General features: G+C 36.8%; 1 protein-coding gene across 1 annotated transcript; it reads right to left on the reverse strand.

Moving 5' to 3' along the window:
- Positions 1 to 8,537: 8,537 nt before the first annotated feature.
- Positions 8,538 to 16,107, reverse strand: Or4q3 (olfactory receptor family 4 subfamily Q member 3). Its single transcript, XM_063274950.1, is given in 4 exon segments — positions 8,538 to 9,521; positions 9,523 to 9,567; positions 9,569 to 9,631; positions 16,099 to 16,107. Coding segments are annotated over 4 exon segments (1,101 nt in total).

A 16,107-nucleotide genomic window follows, 5' to 3' on the forward strand; every position in this document is an offset into this window, starting at 1 on the left:
TTAAATGTTCATAGGAGGAGATATGGAGACAATGTTTGTAGCAGACTGAAAAATGACCATTCACAGCCTGCCCCTCATGGGGATCCAGCCAACAAATGTAGACAATATTGATGAAGCCAAGAAGTGCATGCTGACAGGAGCCTGATATAGCTGTCTCCTGAGAGGCTCAGGCAGAGCATAACAAGTACAGAGGCACATGCTAGCAGCAAACTATTGAACTGAGAACAGAGTCCCTATTGGAAAACATTGAGAAAGGTTTGAAGGAATTGAAGGGGCTTGCAACCCCATAAGAACAATAATACCAACCAACCAGAGCTCCCAGGGACTAAACTACTACCCAAAAAGTACACATTGACAAACCCATGGCTCCAGCTGCATATGTAGTCGAGGATGGCCTTGTTGGGCACCAATGGGAAGGAGAATGAAGCTGTTTCCAACCTCTAAAGTAAATTAATACTGTCAGGATAATTACTCACTATTTTTAGTGTCTAAAACAAATAAAATGACTTCCTGTTTAAAAACAATTTATAGCTATAAAAGATATTAGGGTATTCTAAGTCCTAAAAGTGACCTTAATGTAAAAATTCCGTCATTTTTCACGAAGAATATGTAAGTAATACATAAAACCTATTCCAAATAAGGAGCAGAAATATTCAAAAATTGTCATATTTACTACAATTCTTATTACCTTTGCCTCAAACAATAACCTAGCTCTTTCTGTCATTCTTGCCATAGTTAACAATTAGACATGTTTTCTGTATCATGTTGTGTTCAACCTGTGGCCTACAAAATAACTATGTAGATGGCTCAACACAAAATTATTAATTCATTTAAAACATTGATTTTTTATTTTAATAACCGAATTTTATAGTTCTTAAACAAGAGCTTTACCGATAATGATACTGTATTTCAATGTCAAAAGATTAGGTCTAATAAACACATACAGATCATTTCATCCAATATTAGCACAAAACACATAGAGCATTCTCAACTCTAGATCAGAAAATAGGGCATGAAATATGTCCAACTTGAGACCGGATATTTTATCATTCTATTCACATGAATTATGTAGATTAGGCCAAAACATAGAGACAGAAAGATTTGTGAGCAGTTTTCTCTTTCAGAGTAACGAGATATTCTAGAATTAGGCCATAATAATGACCATACAGCTTTGCAAATAGAGTCTAGAGATAGGGATTAGTTGACACAGTGCTTTCTCAGCATACAAAAAAATATGAGTTTCCTCTGAGTACCACATAAAACCAGGTGTAGAGTACATGCCTATAGTACCACGATTCATTAGTTGAAAATAGGAGGATCAGGTATTCAAAATTACCCTTGGCTACATATTGAGTTTGAGCTTAGCCTAAATATATGAAACCATCTCTTTTAAAAACATGCCTGATGTCATGTTATACAGTTTGTCATAGGGGTGCTAAACATATGCACAGGCATAAGCATAAGCTATATGCAGAAGGGTATTGAGGGAGCAGCCAAAGGAGCATTATTGAAAGTGTTGAATTAGGGGACAAGATTTTTAACAAATTTCCCAAAGTGAAAATTTATTTTTCTGAAACATCTCAGCCCATCGGCTGTTCTCCATCCTCAGTGGCACCAATGGAGTGGTATATGTCAGCAGTTTCATTGACTGTACAACTCAGGGTACAGCTAACTGTCTTCTCTGAATCTTCTTTCAGTGCTTTCCCTTATAGAAGATACATGATGCAACTGTTTTAGAAAAAAACATTGTAATTTATTTTGTATTTATAAACTCTTCATGTTCATAATCTTAATCTGTACACTGGAATCTTTCTATATTGAAACTATGCTGTGATGTATTCAGTTACTATATAAAATCAAAAGATATAACTAGAAAATATCAAAATTGTCATATAACTTATGCCTGTGATAATAAGCTATCTTATCAAACAGATGAAGGAATTGAACAAATTGAACTAAAAATGAAAGTAAAAACAATAAAGAAAACACACCCTCCTCACCCTGGCATTCCCCTACACTGGGGAATCGAGCTTTCACAGGACCAAGGGCTTCTCCTCCTATTGATGCCCAACAAGGGCCATCTTCTGCTACATATGCAGCTGGAGCCATGGGTCCCTCCATGTGTACTGTTAAGTTGGTGGTTTAGTCCATGGGAGCTCTGGGGTATCTGGTTGGTTGATATTGTTGTTTTACCTGTGGGGCTGCAAACCCCTTCAGCTACTTCAGTCCTTTCTCTAACTCCTCCATTGGGGACCCCATTCTCTTTCCAATGGTTGGCTACAAGCATCCACCTCTGTATTTGTTAAGCTCTGGCAGAGCTTCTCAGGAGACAGCAATATTAATAATTACTAATATAATTTTAGGAATTCCTTTAGGATTTTCATTAAGAATTAGGAAATCATCTGTCTATATAGCATCAGTACAAGACAATATATCTTCATTGATCTGCAGAAATCTGCCCAATAGGATGGGCAAATACCTAGTGATTATTATGTATATTTAATAATAACAGGAAATGCAATCCTGGATGAAGTCTGTATGGAACCTTGACTCAGAACTCACTCATCTTATGTCATGCAAAAAAACAGTGACCTGCTTCTAGGAAGACCACCAGCTAGTCTTAGCCTATCCTAAATGGCTCCTGATATGACTCTACATAAACTAGACTACAGCTTATGCAACTCTCAGACTTATATAGTCACAAAGGGTCTTTAAGATCACTCAATTTATTTAATGACTGGTAAAATAAATAAAGCGCAGAGAGGAAGTTGGCTTGCCAGGATTTCATTTTGCTTGTAAAACCAGTACAAAATTTCAAGTAAAATAATATTGCCACACACTTTAAACTATTTTAAAAACTTGAAATTTGTAAAAAGAGGCATTGACAAGTGAATGAATCACTTTAAAATCTTTATTCTTAATTGTAATTTGAACTGTTGAAAATTGCCCTTTATTATTTTACCACAGTGAAAACTGTCAGAATCATAGAACAGTTACTCTGGCTACCCTCTTCAGGGAGGTCCCATCATAACAGTTTTATTTACCCTAAGAACTTGAAATCAAAAATCTTTACAGATAAAAAATGGTAGTCTGTATTAAGATATTTACACTAGATCAGTGGAGTCTCCATAGGGAAGCTAAAGGTGATTTCTGAAATATATGGCAAGTATCCTCTCCAAAGTATAGGAACTAACATTCCTCTTCTCCTTTTCCCACTTTCTCTTTCCACTTTAGTTCTCTCTCTCTCTCTCTCTCTCTCTCTCTCTCTCTCTCTCTCTCTCTCTCTCTCTCTCTCTCTCTCTCTTACTCTGCTCCCCTATCTTTCTCTCTCCCAAGGTCTCTCTAGTATAGCCATGCCATTGTTCCTGAACTTGGTCTATCGGAATCCATTCTGTATCTGACTGTACTCATATACCTGGAATATCATCTGCACTAGCTTGTCTTAATTTAGTGATAACTAGTTAGCAGAAATGAAGTCATTTTCATAATTACTCCAACTTTTTGTCAAGGAATGGGAAAATATGATGCTTAAAATTGCTACAGAAAACTACTAAATCAGTCAGGAAGTCATTTGTTTGTTTATAAAACTATGAAAATGTTTGTATCCATTTAAAAATTGGCCATAATACTGTGAAAACAGCCTTTTATCATATTACATGATAATATTAACAAGACCTTCAGACCAAAGGAACTTGGCGAGTATAGAAGATTATATCTTTGACTCAATATAAAGTTGTTTACCAAATCACAGTATAAGCTTGGAAACCAAGTCTAAATACTATATTTGAATAGCACAGCCAGAACAGGAGGAAAAAACTAATAATATGAACACGAATAGAGTTTATTTTGGCTAAAGTGATTTCCTTAGGAAAAGGGGCTATCACAGAATAACATGAAATTCCTTTTTGTCGCTCATAGGTCATTACATTGTGCCTCTCTGGTTATAAGGAAAGCCCGTGTTTAAAATGGGAAACAATTTGTTTCATATGTTCACCAGGTTACTCTGCTCAATGATCTTTTGAATTGAAGGTCAAACTCAAATACTCTTAAATAGTGTGAGAATTCTTCAAAAACCAAACCAGTGGAGGAAACCTTTCTACTAAGCAAAACTTATTATGTCTGAAAACAAGGCCTGTCTCAGTAATAGTGCCTGAGTTATACACACATACTTTCACTACCAAGCATCATGTGTCCTTTCAACTGTCTACTCCAGCAAAACATCATGTCCTTTTCCCAGGAAGCTTTTAGAGAAACATCATGTGTCTGTTCTCAGCAAAACATCTTCTCACGTGTCTGCACGTCTACTTCAGCAAAGCATCCTCTTATAAGATAGTTTCCAGAAAAATACTATATGACACAACCGGGTCTCCACACAAACCAGGAATGTTCACTTCAACAGAAGGGTGTGCATGCCCTTCACTGAGTAGAAAAGCTAGGCTGTTCATAGAGAGATCATATGTTAAGCCTCTCTGCTCTATTTTTCCTAGCTATCTGGACTCACATGTTATCTTGGATATCTGTTGAATTTTGAGGGATCTACTGATTCTTAGTGAAAAGTCCAAAAGCACAGTGTCTTTCACATTTCCAAGCCTATAATAAGTTCACAAGAAATTGTTGCACAATAAATGGATATATCATAATTTAATAGTATAATTAATTACAGATGATATTGAAAGCACTAAAAATGAATTTTTAAAGGAACTATTTTCTCTAATAATAACTTTTACATGTTGGCCCGTCTTTTAAATTTTTTCAAGTTTCTGAAGTACTTAGAGTAAAACAAGAATTGGCAATAATTAAGTAGGGTTTTTGTTATGTCATTCCTTTCATAAACTGTGCTTTTGAGCTAGGGTATACATTTTTAACACCTTGATTTCCATAATTCAATGTGCAAATATGAAGGCAGTATTTCTCTCATTAATTAATTAGCCAAGGGTGTCTTTGCTTCCTTTCAGTTACTTTTGAAGCCTAGAGATAATAAAAGGACACAGACCTTCTCACACAAATACCTATAAAACCCAGCATAAGAATTGAAATGGACAATTAATGTGTTTGAAAGCTGTAAATGATACTAACAAAAATCCAACTATGATATCTTCTCATTCCTTTATGTTGGAAAACATGACAATATAGACAGAGCAGGACTTTGGTCTTCACCTTCTAAGCTAACAATTCTCCTGAGCCCAAGTTTCGCCATAGTGACATCACACATGTTTATGCAGACTCTACAACTCAGACACCAAGGCTCTGTCACACAGTTCAAATAGAATGTCCATCTACCGGATGCTAGCTTTATTGACATCAGTACTGAATGCAGTGGTAACTTAGGATCAGAGGAAGAGTCAGAGAAGCTCAGGCAACCTACAGAAGCAGGACCATGTCACATGAGCAGAGAACTCTCCTGGATGTAAGCCACAGATAATACCAATTATTTTCAGTCTAAAAAGCTGGAAATGTCATTGACTTATTAATAAAAATAATGTTGGGCTGGAGAGATGGCTCCTCCAGAGGTCCTGAGTTCAACTCCCAGCCACCACATGGTGGCTTACAACCATCTGTAATGAGATCTGATGCTCTCTTCTGGTGTGCCTATTTCACATAAATAAAATAAATATTTAAAAAAAATAGAGAAGGGGAGGGGGAGGGGTTAGGGGGATGTTGGCCCGGAAACCAGGAAGGGGAGTAACAATCGAAATGTAAATAAGAAATACTCAAGTTAATAAAGATGAAAAAAAGGAAAAAATAATTTTAAGAAAAAATATTGGAGAACTGAAATTTAAAGAGGGAGTGCAAACATTCTTGCATTGCAGAATATAACGCTACAAGCCCAGCTACAAACTTTTATAAGGAAAAAAGGTGCCAGAAAAGGGCTTGTTTCAGCTTGGTCCACAAAACTGGTAGCTTAGTGTTTCTGCAATATTCCTGGCTGAAACACAGTTCCACTTAAATCTTCCATAAACTACTCTCTGATAGGCAGGGTTTTTTTTTAATAATTATGTTATTATCAGTACATGTAATGGTAATCATTGTAAACAAAGAGCTTTTGAGGAAATAGGGAGTAGAGTAGAGTAAAGGAAGAAGAGGACATGGTTTTTAGTAGTAGGGACACTATTCTCCTATCTCAACCATCCTTCTTAGAATTCGTTTCTGTTGTGTGAAAAGTCTGGATACATTCATACATACACAAACACTTTCTTAAGCATAAATTCCAAAGACAAAAGTAGTAAATGAACTTTTCTGACATTAAAAAGCTCTTTATGATATGACCGAAAGTAACTAATAGCTCATAAATTAAAAAATAAAATAAAACTAATAGCAAGTAACTGCTACTTTTTAAGAGCTAGTAGTCAGAATCTTTCCTCTTGAGATATGTAAATATAAAAGCTTAAGTAATCATCAAAGACTCTTTATAAATATTGATTGGGTTTAAGGTAAGAAAATATAAAAATTTTGCTAAAGGGTTTTCATTACATTATTTAGTGAATAAAATAAATGCCCTCACATGAACCAAAAAGAGCTAAAAGAACTTTGTGTCAGAGCTATATAAACTGGGCCCACAAGATGGCTTAGTGGGTGGGTAAAGACACTAACTGCACAAAAAGATGAACTGAATACAGTCACCAGGACTCATTATGGGAAGAAAAAACTAACTCCTGATTGTTGACCTATGACCTCAAAATGCAAAATATGACTAATATGAATCTCTAATAACTCAGACTGTACACATACAAACATGTTGTTAGTAAATTAGTAAACTTTTTTAAAAGCTGGATGAAATTTTGAGTGAAGTTTTGTACGGAACACATAGATTGGAAGCTTCTGAATAGATTCTGTTGAAATCAAATAATTGTCTACATAATTTGATTAAATCTTCCTAAGGAGAAAAATACTAATTCTAAAAGGAGTAAGGTCTTTTTGGCTGAGTATGATATTCCATCTTTATAAAAAAAAATCACTTACATTCTAAGAGACTAGAACTTTTCTCCTAGACCTCACAGCACAATTCACAATTCAGATTTAAAGTATCTAAGTATGTCCATTGAAACTTTTGCTTTTAAGAAAACAGTGCAACAAAACTTACTTGCCTTACATTTCCCATGTAATCAACCTTAACAACCTAAAACTAATGCATAGTTTGAATTCTAAGTTATGAGCTCTTGTGCGCCCCTGACTCAGAGCAGAGCAGTGTGTGGTCTATGTGTTGGGGGTGGGGAATATAGTTATCTGAAATCAGCCAACAGGTCAAAAGCAACCTTATACAACAAATTTCTACCAAAAATGTTTGAAACTGCATGTGGATATTTCTTGATAATAGTATGTTTACTATATTTGTTATCTGAGTTAGTTGGGGTCTGTTGGAGTCTGTTATTTATTCATTTGTAAAACATCTGTGAAAGATGTTTGTGAAGTATCCTTCGTTCCTTCCTCATATAATGCTTTCTGTGTTGTTTAAAAATACTGAGCAACAGCTAATCAACACAGAGTGGGCACACAACAGACTTCAGAATAGACAGAAACAACAAACTATGGGACTCACTCTTTATTCAAGGGGGAGTGCCGAGCATCCTCTCCTTAATAGGACAGGGATGTGATTTGGTGCTTCTGAAGATATCTTTATTGCATTTAAATGATGCCATTGATTGTGCCTTTTATATCTAATATCAAGCAAGTTATTTAGCAGCCCTGAGATCATTTCTAAGAAATGAAGTAAATAATACTGCCTGGGACTCAAAGCATCTTTGTAACTTATTGCTTATAACTTAAGTACCTCAAAGTAGGGAAGGTACTCTAAAGCACAGTTTGTTCTTCTTCTCTCTCTTCTTTAGAATTAAAAATTATGATTAGCTGGACCTCATCAACTTGCACTCCGTGTGAAAGACGCTGCTTCTAAAGACTGTAGCACAGAGAAAAGAAGGCTAGTAGTTCCCATCATCCAAACATTCCTACCTTCACACATGCAAACTTTTATCAGATTAATATGCACTTTTAAGATTTGGCAGTGCAGAAAACAATTCACTCTGAGCACTGTGCACTGTGCAGAGGGATTTTAGGGTCTTCGGGCTTTGAGTGGCCAAGAGGAACTGGCACTACTTCAAAAGAGACTGCAAAAACATCGGCGGTGCCCAGCAGGGACTGTTATCAGGGAAGACACAAAAGTACATCATATCTTTGCCACTTGAATAAAGTGAAGTAGTAAAATAAATTAATGAAATGAACACATCTTGGCGACAAAAAGTGTAGAGAATTAATCTTTCCAGGTATTCTCTGGAATGAATTCTCTGGAATTCCCTGTCATGAAATTAATGCAGATATTTTTGTCAGCCACTAAATGCTCCTCAGTACCAGCCTCCTATTAACATCCAAGAAAGCCAACTTTGCCCACAACTATCATTGCATGTAATGTTTTATAATTTTATGCTCCCTTATTTTTGATACCAAGTCTCTAAAATGGCTTTCACACGTGCATGGATTAAAGTAAGAACATTTCAAGAAAAGTGAACATTTTTTAAAAAAGATAACTTTAACATTCTGTACCATCATCTTTTACCAAAGCAGTGGGATGCTACCTGCTTCTTTCTCAGCTTTCCTATAGCTCTCTTCATGTCTGCATTTCTGAGCGTATATATGAGGGGGTTCAGCATCGGCGTGATCACTGTGTAGAACACAGAGACTACTTTATCCACAGAGAAGGTGCAGAAAGGCCGCAAGTAAATGAACACACAGGGTACGAAGATCAGGCTGACCACCGTGAGGTGAGAGGCACAGGTGGACAGTGCTTTGCTCTGGCCCCGGTGGAGGTGAGTTCTCAGAGTGATCAAAATGAGCGCATAGGACAAGAGCAGGACCAAGAAGCAGGCGAGAGACAATATGCCACTGTTAGAGACCATCAGCACCTCAACCAAGTAAGTGTCCATGCAGGCCAGCTTGACGACCTGTGGGACATCACAGTAGAAGTTGTCCAGTTCATTGGGGCCACAGAAAGGCAGCCGGATGACAATCACGACCTGCGTGATGGAGTGAATGAAACCTCCACACCAGCAGCCAAACACCAACCGAAGACGCAGGTGGCTATTCATGACTCTGAGGTAGTGCAAAGGGTTGCAGATGGCAACATACCTGTCATAGGCCATAACAGTCAGCAGGAACATTTCACAGGCTCCCAGGAAGTGAAGGAAGAATAGCTGGGCCAGGCATCCTGAAAAAGGTATTACCTTCTCCCTCCGTAGGAAATCTCCTAGCATTTTGGGCACAGCGACACAGCTCAAACAGAGGTCGATGAAAGACAGATGGTGTAGAAAATAGTACATGGGTGACTGGAGCAGGCGAGCATCAGTCTGGACGACCAGCACTATCAAAAGGTTTCCCAGGACAATAACCACGTACACCAACAAGAATGTCGAGAAGAGAAATAACTGGAGCTCCCAGGAAGATGACAGGCCCAGAAGCACAAACTGCGACACCCCGGAGCCATTTTTGTTTTTGTCCAAGCCAAGAGTATCAAGTGACCTAATGTAAGAAAAGATTCAATTGGACTAAGTGGGTTAAGTTAGACAACACGGGAAAATTTATGAGGAAGTACCTCTTGCTCGTCTGCATGTACACGGCGCAGCAGAAATTCAATAACATTAAACTGAAAAGAGAACCCTTCATTAATAATGCACTGCTGTGCTCTACAAAAGACTAGTTACCCCCGACCCCCTTCTAACTGCTCCCCATCCCTCCCAGCTACTTTCACTAGAGTAGAAGCTCTGTGCCCGGAAGAGGCAATGTTGTGTCGAAAACCAGCTCTGGGAAAATACCAAGTGAAAAAATGTTTGTATTTCCTTTTCGTGATTTATAGGTTTTCATATGTTTTGAAAAATATTATTTACTTGTTTATTTTGTGGGAGAGTGTGGATGAATGTATGTGGGCGCAAGCGTGCTGTGGTATATATGTGGAGGTCAAGTGGCAACTTTTGGAAGTCTGTAACTCAGGTGTGGCAGCTGAGTGATCGCACTGGTCCAACATTTGTATTTTCTTATTCTTACTTACCCATTCAATACTGTAGTTAATTCTGAGAAATTCGGACAATTTTGTTAATAAAATCACTTATACTAAATGTAAAAAGTATATAGAGGGAACATGAGGAAAGGTCCATAATTTCTAAAAAATTAAAACCTTCAATAACAAGAAATATTTCTCTTACATACTATTTCAGTAATAAGCATGTGTGAGAAATATTCTGGGCTGAGAAAGCTCTGCATACACCTCTACCAATATGGTTGCCTTCTCCTCTTTAGCAAGGTATGAAAGTCCATCTAGTACTACCCTTTAACACGTCATGGAAGCAATTGCCTCCCCTTCTAAAATAAACTACAAAGCAAACCAAAGGGATTGTATAACATAGAAAAGTATTTGCTTTTGTGTGTACAGACATGAGCTATGCTACACTTGAGACTCCCAAGACTTCCACTATGCATCGAGAGGGGAAACATTCTTGAGAAAATGGCCTCTCTGTGGTTTTTTTGTTCTTATTCTTGGTTTGTGTAGGCTTTTTTTGGGGGGGGGAGGTTGGGGGTTGTCTAAAATGTTTAGTAAATAGGGATCAAGTTTTCATTATCCATTATAGTATAAATATAATCTCTAATACGATATTGTATAAACAGTAAAAAATAAAGAACATACACACACACACACACACACACACACACACACACACACACACACACAATTTACAATCAGATCAATGGGTTGATGAGGTGGTTGCTACAAGCCCGATGACCTGAGTTCAATCTCAGAACCCAACCCACATGGTGGAAGGAAAGAACTAATTCCTTCAAATTGTTCTGACCTCTGCACATGTGCTATGCCATGTTTACCCATTTCTCCTCATTTATACACATTCACACAAAAAGTAGATTAAAAATTGTAATTTAAAGTTTTATACTGAAGAACTTCCTATAATGCTTGATCCTTATAGGAAGGGTGTAATGTATAACAATACATTATATTTCAAAAGCATAGCTCTACAGAGAAATGGCCTTGCCTTAAAGTAGGTAAGATTAAAATTAAGCCATCATGGTAGATTAAATAAGAAATGTATAAATGTGTAAATGTATTACAACCCATATGATTACAAGCTATTTTAAGCCTGAGCTAATGATCTACTTCTTTGAAGTAATATTAAGGTATTTCAAGGCTGCATATGTTTAGATAGTTTCTAGCGTTTATGATAATAATACTTTGACTAAGAATGTTATCAAATTTTTATACTTAAAAATAAAATAACATCTGTTGTAAGTATTTGATTGAGTTATTATCAGTTAGTTGGGTTACTATTAAGGTAAAGTCTAAGTTTTGGTGTCCGAAGACTTTTTGTTCTTGTTGGTTCAAAACATACATTGCCTTCAGATAATATAAAACACAATGCCAACAATGTCCAGTTTGCTTTCAATATTTAATAAAAATCAACATGTTTTCTAAAAATGTCTGCTAGCATCTATGTTTCTGAGAATCTCTAATCACAGAAAGTAAACGAGCCACTGAATGTTTTATTAGCATACAAACTATATTGTTCCTTTTGACATGAAAGATTGGCTACTAATAAGATTATCTTCCGTTACAATATACTTTATCTCTCCAAGAATGAAAAGGAACAGAACCATTAGAAAGAACAGAATGAGCCGGGAAAGGGAATAACATTCGAAATGTAAATAAGAAATACTCAAGTTAATAAAGAAAAAAAGGGGGGAAAAAAGAACAGGATGATCCTGAAATCTCCTTTACTTTGAAGGTAAAACCCTTCTAGGTTTGTACCTAAAAGAAAAGAAATTAGAATATGAAGAGGTTTCTGTTCTCCCAGGTTCGCTGCAGCATCATTAATAAGAGTCAGAGAGTAAAAGTCATCTAACACTCTATCAACTGATGACCTATAAGGAAGACCTATACACAAAACGATAGTGTTTAAAAGGAGATGAAATTCTGTCATTCATAACAAGATAGACAGAACCAAAGAAAATTACACAAGTGCAATAGGACAAGCAAGGAAAGACATATGTTCCTGATTTTTCCTTATGTATGTGCAATTGAAAAGATTTATTTCATACAAGTTGAAACAAAGGTAATTGCCAGTTGTCAGTGGAGACGTGAATGGAATGAGGAAATGTTGATTGAATTTCTGAGTAACTGGTTATAATCAGATAAAAATAAGTTCTGGTGTTCAACAACAAAATGCTCCATCTACCTCACAAAGCTAAAAGGAACATTGACCTTTTTTACCCTAAAAAATTAATTGTTGCAGAAAATAGTATTAGTCTGGTCTCCATGACGCAGTGCACACAGATATCAAAGCCTCATGTTGCCCCATTAATAGGCATGGTTTGCATTCTCCGTGTGCAAGTTAAAAACATGTTATTTCAAACTTTCTTAAATTTTGCAGGACCAAGCAGGTGAATAAAAATAAAGATTTCAGCTTCCTTGTTCCACTCCAGCCTATCAGTCATTTCATGCTGTGTTCCCTAGGAATGATGAGAATTTTCAAAAGTTAACAAATATGTTCAGTTCACAAAATACATCACAGAATGAAACCTTTTAGGAGCAAATGTATGTTTGGGGAAGAATCCCACTGCATGGAGGAAAAAGAACAACCACTGAGTTCTTCAAATGCTCCAGGTACTTACAAAGAGCTGGGCAGTTGGTCTCTGACCTTTCTTCCTAAACAGATCTGAGGGCTGGAGAGATGGCTCAATGGTTAAGAGCACTGACCTCTCTTCTAGAGAACCAACGTTTAATTCTCAGAACCCACACGCTGCTGTAACTCTAGCTCCAGGAGATCCTACACCCTCTTCTGGCCTTGATGGACCCTGCAAATTGTGTTCTTAGATTAAAATGATAAATAGCAAAGTAAAGAGACTAAACATGAAAGGCATTTTAAGAGCATCGGAAACAGCGAGACTAGGTAAGTGGGTTAGTTTGATAAGCATGTATGTGAACTTACATCATTGTTTATGGGCAACAATGTGCTTGAAAATAATGTGATAGCTTGCTGTTCATCACTCCTATGGTCCCCCAGTCTCAGGCTAAGAAAAAGTAATCTTCAAACGACCATTCCATTTGCAAAACTGTGTCTTAACCACTTACTTATAAGCCAATCTCTAATTAAGCAACGGCTGTGTAGATTAGAAACATCCCTTGTCCCTAGGGCTCTGGCTCTGTATGAGATTCTTGTGGTCATTACTTCTATTGCTAAACCCCTGAGATTCCCTGAGATGCTGTAGTTTGAGTTAACTGCACATCAGTTCTTGCTAGAAAGCTGACCTGAGGGAAACTCTCAGGACTGAGGCATAGACCAGCCAAATTTTTAAAAGTCATTTTAGACTAATTAGAACTTTACCAACCAATTTCTATGTCTCAGTGTCTGCCTGAATGAAGAGCCTGCGTGGCTTTAACTCAACGATGTTCATGAAGTTATGGAAGTCGAAGTATCAACACAGTTACCTGGGAATTGTAGAAGAAACACATCCTTCATAATGCTACAGAGCTTGATGCCTATCTGAGTGTCTCATGACACCTTAGACAGCTCATCTCAGGGCACATATCTATTCATTGATATAAAAATACAGCTAGTGCAAGGCCCTGGGTTCGGTCCCCAGCTCCAAAAAAAAGAAAAAAAATACAGCTGCAATTCTTAGTGATTGACAGATTTTTTTTTCGGAGCTGGGGACCGAACCCAGGGCCTTGCGCTTCCTAGGCAAGCGCTCTACCACTGAGCTAAATCCCCAACCCCGATTGACAGATTTTATAAATTGCTTTCCTAAAGGTATAATTTTTTTCAGTCACTACAGGCTCTTGACCTACGTACCCCAGTTTTTTACATTAGTTAAAATAGAACTACACTTCACTTTCCCCTTCCCATTCCTTCCCAGATACAATTCTTCCAATGCCTTTCACGTCTTGACCACATTTTCAAATTGATAGTTTCATTTTCTATTATATATGCTGCATATTACATATAAATATATATGAATAATTTTGATAAAATATATAATTCTCAAATTAGAGAATGTTAAACACTTTAAATCTATTTGACTGTGAATACCACATAGAAAGCTAACAAAGTCAGTTCAGAGAATATAAAAAGAATGTTATCTTAAAAGGATCAGAAGAATGAAATTACAAATATGTTCAGTAGAATTTATTTAATACGATGAAGAACAGTGTAGCTTTGCCTCTTTTCTTCCCTGTGTAGAGAAAATTAAGAAAATATAAGCAGCCTCCCAAAATTCTACTTCAAAACTTTTTCTCATTACACTTAAATTTTATTTGTCTGTATTTGTGTATATGCACAACAAACACACATTAATAAAATCAAATTTTATTGGCATAAATACACCAAATCATATTCAATCACTAAGAAGGCCTGAGTCATAATCTGTCTGACAGTCATATAAGTAGTTCAGGCATGTATCTTCAATTATTTTTTAAATCTCAGAAATGCCTTCTTAGTCCATTAAGTATTTCTGTGCTCCAGGCTAGATGGAACTTTATAGGCAAAGGACTGGTATTCAGGTAGTTTGAGAGATCTTTGTAGAAATAGTTTTTACATGCTGTACAAACATTGTCTAGATATATCAGTTTGAAAGAGAATAAGTAGAAGTCTAAACTTGTGTTAATATCTTAAAATAAAACTTAATGATGCAGAATAAGTATAAAATTTTTTAGTATAAACACTTCTTTATTTTGTCAACAAATTTGTAGTTAGTATCAATGTAAAATCCAAAGAACCTGCATGGGGTTTATAATAAAATAAGAGCAGGAAGTATAACATGGTAGCAATAAGGAGTTTTCTCATTCCTTCAGCTTGAAATGTCCCCTCCTAAGCAAGTTCAGTGAGAAAAGACTTACAAGTGAGTGGATGTAGGCTCTTTCCTGACTTAGAAAGCCAGGTCCTATCTAACTCCTATAACATTTCTGTCCTCTTTTCAACCCATTAAGTTCAATTTGTGTTGAGTGTTCTTGTGTGAGGGCCTTTCTCTGGAGCATAGCCAAAATCTTAGAGCTCATACAGTTGAAGAAAAGTGGCACTTTCTGTCACAGTAATTATCAGTTGTCAGCAGCTACTCATCTAGCCATGGCACTTTTGACCATTTCTCTCCAAACTGGGAATTTTCACCATGATGAAATTTCATGAATAATTTTTAATTTAATAATAAGAAGCTTTATAATACTACTTTCAGACACCCATGATAACAGGACTGCAACCAAGATGCAGCATCTAGTCATATTTGTCTAAAGTATATAAAGTAAAAAACCACAAGATTACATGCAGGCAGGGTCTAATTTGAACATAAATGTCTTGCAGTTGTCCTAGTCATTGAACAGAAAAGCAAGTTTGATCCCAAAAACAGAAAGACCAGTTAGACTTTTGAGCTAATAATTTCATATATTGCTAAATTTTTTATAAGATCTCTTCAAAGTTTGTGGGGATTGGAGTGGGGTGGGCTGCTAGGGTACAGCCTGTACAAGATAGGGGCTTACATGTTAGAGGCATCTTTTGCAAAGTTGGTCTCTCAAGCATAGTAAGTCTAAATGTAATGTTAACTATCACAGTACAGGACTTGCTGTAACCACTGTGAGCTGTCATGTGCAGCTGCCCTGTTTTGTAGAGAAAATACTTTCTCTGTAGTCACCCATCACCTCTAGCTCTAACCACTGTGGTTACCCTTAAGCCTTTGGAGGGAGGGGATATGATAGAGATGTACCCTGTATGACTGAGCTTTCAGAAATCTAGTTCTCTATACATCGACAGCATGTGGATCTCTGTTAATCCCCAGCTATTACAAGAAAAGGACTCCCTGGTAGAGATTTAAAGCATACACTCATGTATGGGTATGGTGGCCTTATTGGACAAAGTGTGCACTGTGGTGGAATTTGAGGCTTCAAAAGACCATGATAGGCCCAGGGTCTCTCTCTCTTCCTACTACCTTTGGATCCAGATATAGAATGCCTAGCTACCATGTCTGCCTTCATGCTGCCTTGCTCACTCCATGATGGCAATAGACTGTGCTCTGAAAATGCAAGCACGACTCAATTAAATGTTTTCTTGGTGTAAGAGTTACCATGGTCAT

This window comes from Rattus norvegicus, chromosome 15 (genome assembly GCF_036323735.1).
Source record: "Rattus norvegicus strain BN/NHsdMcwi chromosome 15, GRCr8, whole genome shotgun sequence".
Lineage (NCBI taxonomy): Eukaryota > Metazoa > Chordata > Mammalia > Rodentia > Muridae > Rattus > Rattus norvegicus.